Here is a 6,000-nt window from a genome sequence, read left to right on the forward strand (position 1 = left end):
TGCGATGATACCTCCTGAAATATTTAAATAGAACTTCTGAAGATTTCTCTTGCTTTTAGAGAGGTGAAAAGGGAGAGCCTGGTGCTAGAGGCGCCACTGGAGCCAAAGGAGAGTCTGGGGTGGACGGTCTGATGGGGCCCCCAGGCCCCCAGGGGCCACCTGGGGATCCAGGTCCTCCAGGCGCCCCAGGACTGGATGGGAAACCGGTATGTATTCTGCTTCTTCCACAGTTTTTATGTTTTCATTCTTTGTATTTGGCATGTCCATGTTATAACCCCTAATAATTTGATGCAGGGGAGAGAATTTTCAGAACAGTTTATTCGACAAGTTTGCACTGATGTATTAAGAGGTAAGTCTCAAACATACAGATTTTAATAACTTTCAAATTTCAGAAGTAATATAAATATTTTCCTAGAAATTATAAAGGTATAAGTAAGATAGAGAAAAAATAAAGGACATTTATCAATCTTTGTCTTTCCTAGATAAGTATTTTTATATTTAACTTTTATAATCTTTTTCATAAAGTAATTTATCATTATTTCACCATCGATTAAATTTTCTTTTCTGACATAATTCTAGTAATTTTATCCACAATATGACACTTATAATTTAACAGTTTCTTTTAGGGAGATACTTTTCCCCTTTATTTGAAGCAATTTCCACAATAAAATTATTGTAAAGAGCAATGGATATTTCCTAGTTAAATTTCTAGAAATAAAGTTATTGGCCAAGAATTAAGCATCTGTAATTTTGTTTTAAATTATGAGTGATTTTATTAATGTCCATTCACCACTTAAACATAAGGGTGGGGGTTTCTTTCTTTTCAAGCCCATTTACCTGTCTTACTTCAAAGTGGAAGAATTCAAAGCTGTGATCATTGCCAGTCCCAGCACGGCTCCCCTGGTATTCCAGGGCCACCTGGTCCCATGGGCCCAGAAGGTCCCCGAGGATTCCCTGGTTTGCCAGGAAGAGATGGTGTTCCTGGATTAATGGGAGCTCCAGGACGCCCAGGTGCCAAAGGATTAAAAGGTACTTAGTTTGTTTGTGTAAGCAAATGAACAACAGAAAATGATATTTTTTATATTCATTCACCTCTAAAGTGATTTAATAAGCAAGAGTTCATGTTTGTTTTCTTAAAGACAAAAAATTTTTCTATCCCTACATTTTTAAATAATTTGTCAACTGAGTTAAATAATAATTACTGTATTTTTTGAAAGCATATCCTAAAGTCAAGAGAGAAAGGTCAAGGTTATGAAGCATGTGAACTTGTAAATCAGATAATGTTGACAATGAACTTAAAAATTTTGCTTGAGTCCAATAATGTCTTTAAATAGAACATCACAGACACCATTTCCTTTATGTTGACTTTGGTAATTTCTGTTACTATATTCAACATTGATTTCTGTCATAAGAAAAATTAGAGACTTCGTTGGTGGTCCAGTGGTTGAGGCTTAGTCTTCTAGTACAGGGGGTGTAGGTTTGATCCCTGGTCAATGAACTACAATCCCTCATGTCTTGGGGCCAAGAAACTAAAACATTAAAAAAAAAAATAGTGGAGACAGCGTTGTGTCAAATTCAATAAAGATGTTAAAAATGGTCCACATTTTTAAAAGAATCTTAAAAAAAAAAGAAAAATTAGGTTTTGCAACCAAACTCTCTAATAGTAGGCCAAACTTACTGCTCTTTGCCTTCGAATGTTTATGTGAAATGTTGGTTGATAATACTTTCCTTTTAGTTTAATATGATTTGAACAATATAGATGTTTCATCAAAGGAACAGCTATGATTAACAGAAAGGGCTAAATAATTTCAGAATTAATTCCTACAATTTTCCTTTCTTAATATTTAATCTCATTATGTTTCTAGACCACTAATCATTTTGAAAATTGTGGCTTAAAAAATTCTCTTCTCCATAGTAATAATCAATAGGTGGTAAGTAATAAGTAGGTGAAACTTCTTTTTGAAGATTTACTTTTATTTAATGTGTATATTAACAGCTTTGAAGGAAGCAAACTAGGAGGAAGTGATTTTATGGGAAAAGTAAGCTTATTCCCCTCTCTGACACTCTGCAGGCCTCCCTGGACGGAATGGGGCGAAGGGGAGCCAAGGACTTGGGTACCCTGGAGCACAAGGTCCTCCTGGTCCCCCAGGTAAGAACTGGTGAGGCTCATAAGTGTTCCTGCACATTTTGCTTTAGGAAAATCACCATAGATCTATGTCCAAAGATTTGAAATCAAGACTTTTCTTTCCTTTTTTGAGTGATTCACATTCAGCACATTGAGATCTAACGACTAGAAGTTTTATCCTATATTACATTCATGAATCATTCAAGCTTCTCTCTCACTTATCATTTAGATTCTTTAGAATACCACTCCTTAGAATAGCTCTCATGTGGTTTCACTTGTTCATGCCTATCTAATGTGTATCACTGTCTATATCACCGTCTTATCTTTATGATTCTCGGGGATACAAAATAATGCTGAAATGGACTCAAAAGCCAAACTCTGCTAGCTGTGTTAATTTTACTTTGCCTCCTTTTTCTCATTTGTAAAATAGTGATGAGATGTTAGTTCAGTTGAATTCATTTCAGTTGTTCAATCATGTCCGACTCTTTGCGACCCCGTGGACTGCAGTACATACCAGGCTTCCCTGTCCATCACCAACTCCCGGAGTTTACTCAAACTCATGTCCATCGAGTCAGTGATGCCATCCAACCATCTCATCCTCTGTCGCCCCCTTCTTCTCCTGCCCCCAGTCCCTCCCAGCATCAGGGTCTTTTCCAATGAGTCAACTCTTCGCATCAGGTGGCCAAAGTATTGGAGTTTCAGCTTCAGCATCAGTCCTTCCAGTGAACACCCAGGATGGATCTCCTTTAGGATGGACTGGTTGGATCTCCTTGCAGTCCAAGGGACTCTCTGGTGTCTTCTCCAACACCACAGTTCAAAAGCATCAATTCTTCGGCTCTCAGCTTTCTTTGTATCATGACACTGTTGGGTGATTAAATGAGTTAATATATGTTGTGCTTTCAGACAGTGCATGACAACCAAAGCTGTGTTTTCAATAAAAGTGAATCATCATCATTATTTTAGATGTTACTACTTCTTGAGGCTTTTAGGTGGAGCAGATGATTCAATAATTTGTATGCAAAGCATTTTGAACAATACTTAAGTGTTGAATGAACATTTATTAGTAGTAATAGCAGGAATTATTAGTGATAGAGAGTGCCCCCAAACCAACTTTAAAAGGCCAGTGTCTTGATTTAATTTTCCTTTCTTTGAGCATGCTAGTTGAGCTAAATTATGGTTTACAAAGTGGTGTTATAATATCTTTGTGTATGGATTATTATGATATTATGCTAATGACAATGTATTTCAATGTGGAAACTATATACCTATAATGAAAATAGTCATTTTGACCGCAAATATGGCACAAAAGTGATTTCATTGAAGTTTTCGCTTACTGATATATTACTGGCAAATTTAAGATAGTATTGGCAAAAGTAAGCTGAAAGTAAGAAATAGTGTAGCCACAAACTGAAATCTTAAAATTGAAATTTTTTAAATTGTGAAAATGTGAAATCCACAAATTGAAATCTTAAAATGTTAGCTCTGTGTCTTCATTAGCTGCATGATTTCTGTAATAACATAGCTTGTCTTAGTTGTGGAAAATTATTTTTGGATAGTTCTTTTCCAAATGGAAGGCATATAGAATTATCAAGAGGATTCCTTCTCTTTCCTCTTTGAGTGCAAATATGTAAAATGCTGAAGAGAGTCTTTTTTCCAGTTTACATGTTTTACAGATTCATCTGTGTCAGCCCCCAGAAACAAACTCCTGTGTTCATATGTTGCTAATGTTCCATCATAGGTCCAGAGGGCCCCCCTGGATTAAGCAAAGAAGGTCCTCCTGGAGACCCAGGCCTCCCTGGCAAAGATGGAGACCATGGAAAACCCGGAATCCAAGGACAGCCAGGCCCCCCAGGCATCTGTGATCCGTCGCTGTGTTTTAGTGTCATCGTTGGAAGAGATCCATTTAGAAAAGGACCAAACTATTAGTTTCTGATGCCTCGTCCAGCAGTCTAGGCATGGTGCTCTTCTTTTGTGGTCTTTGCATCTCAGGAAGATAACAACAGTGATCCCTTGAAAAGAAACTCAAGTACCTCGGTGTTTTTATTATTGTTTTTTCCTGAAGGAAAAATATAGAAAAGGTCACGTATACTGATTTTAAAGGCTCCTAAGTTCTTCGGAGCCTTTAGATTGGTAGCATTAACTAAATCTCAAGGGTTTCTTGTAAGTCCATTCGTTTTAATCAAAGTTGAATATAAAAAAAAAAACCCACCATTGCCTGTCAGCCAGTCGGTTTCACTCACTGTGAAAAGTTTCACATTCAGCCTCTGTGCAGCAGAGTATTTGAGTTCAATTTCTTGTCTGCGTGCATTTCATGTTTCATAGCTCATGCTTCTACGTTAGCTGAAACGTGCATCTGGCCGTGGGAAATGAGATCAGGGCTGATATTCAGCTTGGGAACAGACTGTATCGCCACACAGGCACTTTCTCCAGTGTCTGTGCTCATCAGACGGGGTGATGGACTGTTAGTTGTTCAGTGTTTTGAATGTCACCTGTGAAAGAGATTAAAGTGTTTCTTACTCCATTTGCAAATTCTCAAATGATTCAATGAATGATGATGCTACGAAAGAGTAATGATTACATTGGGAATGGTCTAAATATGAACCATTAAAAACATTCTGGAGAAAAAGGTTCATTAGACCTGGTCAATATGTTCAAAGGAATCATAAGTCCAGAAACACTAAAAATACTTTCTTCTTCATGCCTGTGTAGTAGTTGGAGTGTTTGTTGCATGCCTTCATTTTCCATTTCATTTATTATATGTGTATGTTCATATATGTTAACTTTTATTGTAGCAGAGCTAATGGCAATCAATGCTCTAGTTGACAGGAAAGGTTAACTCCACAGATCCTAGGATGTCTTGATAATTTTTTAGCAGACTTTAAAATATTTTAAACAATCTTTGTGTACTGTACTGAATGCTTTTGTAAGGAATGTAGTTTGAGATATTCCATCCTTATCATGCTCTAAATTTGTTACATGCTTGATATTCAAAGTACAATAAAATTTTGTAAAAGCTTGATTGCAGCATTTTTTATACTTGTACCTGATTTTGAGTATATTATGCATCTCACGTGATCACTTATTCAGTAGGTATAATTTATTAAATTATTTACCCTATTTTTAAATGACTGATTCATATGAAGTAAGAACTTAGAAACTGGGTTGGGTGCCACTCGCCTGGGCAGGTACAGCCCCTGCTTCCTGGTCCAGGAATGGCTGGTGACCAGAGTTTAGCTTAACTGATGACATGTCCTTCCATGATGAGGACCCTGGAGGGGACTGACGCCCATACATTCAGCAGCTGAATCAGCTTAAGGCTTGTTTTGGTGTTCTGTCTCCAGCAAGGCCTCAGGTGTCTGTGAGACCTGACCAAGCTACTCCCCCTGCTAATAATCCCATTTTCTGAGAGACCTGGTGAAGGGGCAGAACGGGAACTTCCTTCTACCCCTTGCTCCTTCAACCAGCTTGGAGCACACGTGATGCTGAATACTCAGCCTCTGTTTTCCAGTGCTGAACTGAATCTCAGACAGAGTTTTAGGTAAAATAGAAAAGAATAGCTTTATTGCTTTGCCACGCAGAAAGGGACATAGTGGGCTCTTGTCCTCGGAAGCTGTGTATCTCATCCTGGGAGGATTTGGTGAGGAGTTTTTATTGCAATGATTCAAAGGCCGCATTGCTGATATGGTGCGGTGTGTGCAGGGTCTGCTTTCCTCTAATCCGGTCTCAGGTGACCTCTTGATGAGCTTCTCTGGTTCCTTTAACCTGGCCCCAGGTGGTCTTCTCTGGAATGAAGAATGCTGACATCTTCCGTTTATTGGGGGTTTTAGCTTCTGGGGCACCAGGACCCTGCCCCAAAGCTGTGCTGTTTTGTGACT

At 38.2% G+C, this 6,000-nt stretch overlaps 1 protein-coding gene across 3 annotated transcripts in view; it reads left to right on the top strand.

Moving 5' to 3' along the window:
* Positions 1–5,138, top strand: part of COL21A1 (collagen type XXI alpha 1 chain) — a 213,473-nt gene extending 208,335 nt beyond the window's left edge. For 2 of the 3 annotated variants that reach the window (XM_065912290.1, XM_065912289.1), the window contains 5 exons: positions 60–206; positions 295–349; positions 829–1,029; positions 2,072–2,149; positions 3,864–5,138. In XM_065912290.1, coding sequence (XP_065768362.1) covers positions 60–206; positions 295–349; positions 829–1,029; positions 2,072–2,149; positions 3,864–4,051 — 669 coding nt within the window. In that variant the 3' untranslated portion in view covers positions 4,052–5,138. The remainder of the gene's footprint in view (positions 1–59; positions 207–294; positions 350–828; positions 1,030–2,071; positions 2,150–3,863) is intronic. The other variant, XM_065912291.1, reaches the window with a different exon arrangement.
* Positions 5,139–6,000: the final 862 nt, after the last annotated feature.

The sequence above is a fragment of the Muntiacus reevesi genome, chromosome 20 (genome assembly GCF_963930625.1).
Source record: "Muntiacus reevesi chromosome 20, mMunRee1.1, whole genome shotgun sequence".
Classification (NCBI taxonomy): Eukaryota; Metazoa; Chordata; class Mammalia; order Artiodactyla; family Cervidae; genus Muntiacus; species Muntiacus reevesi.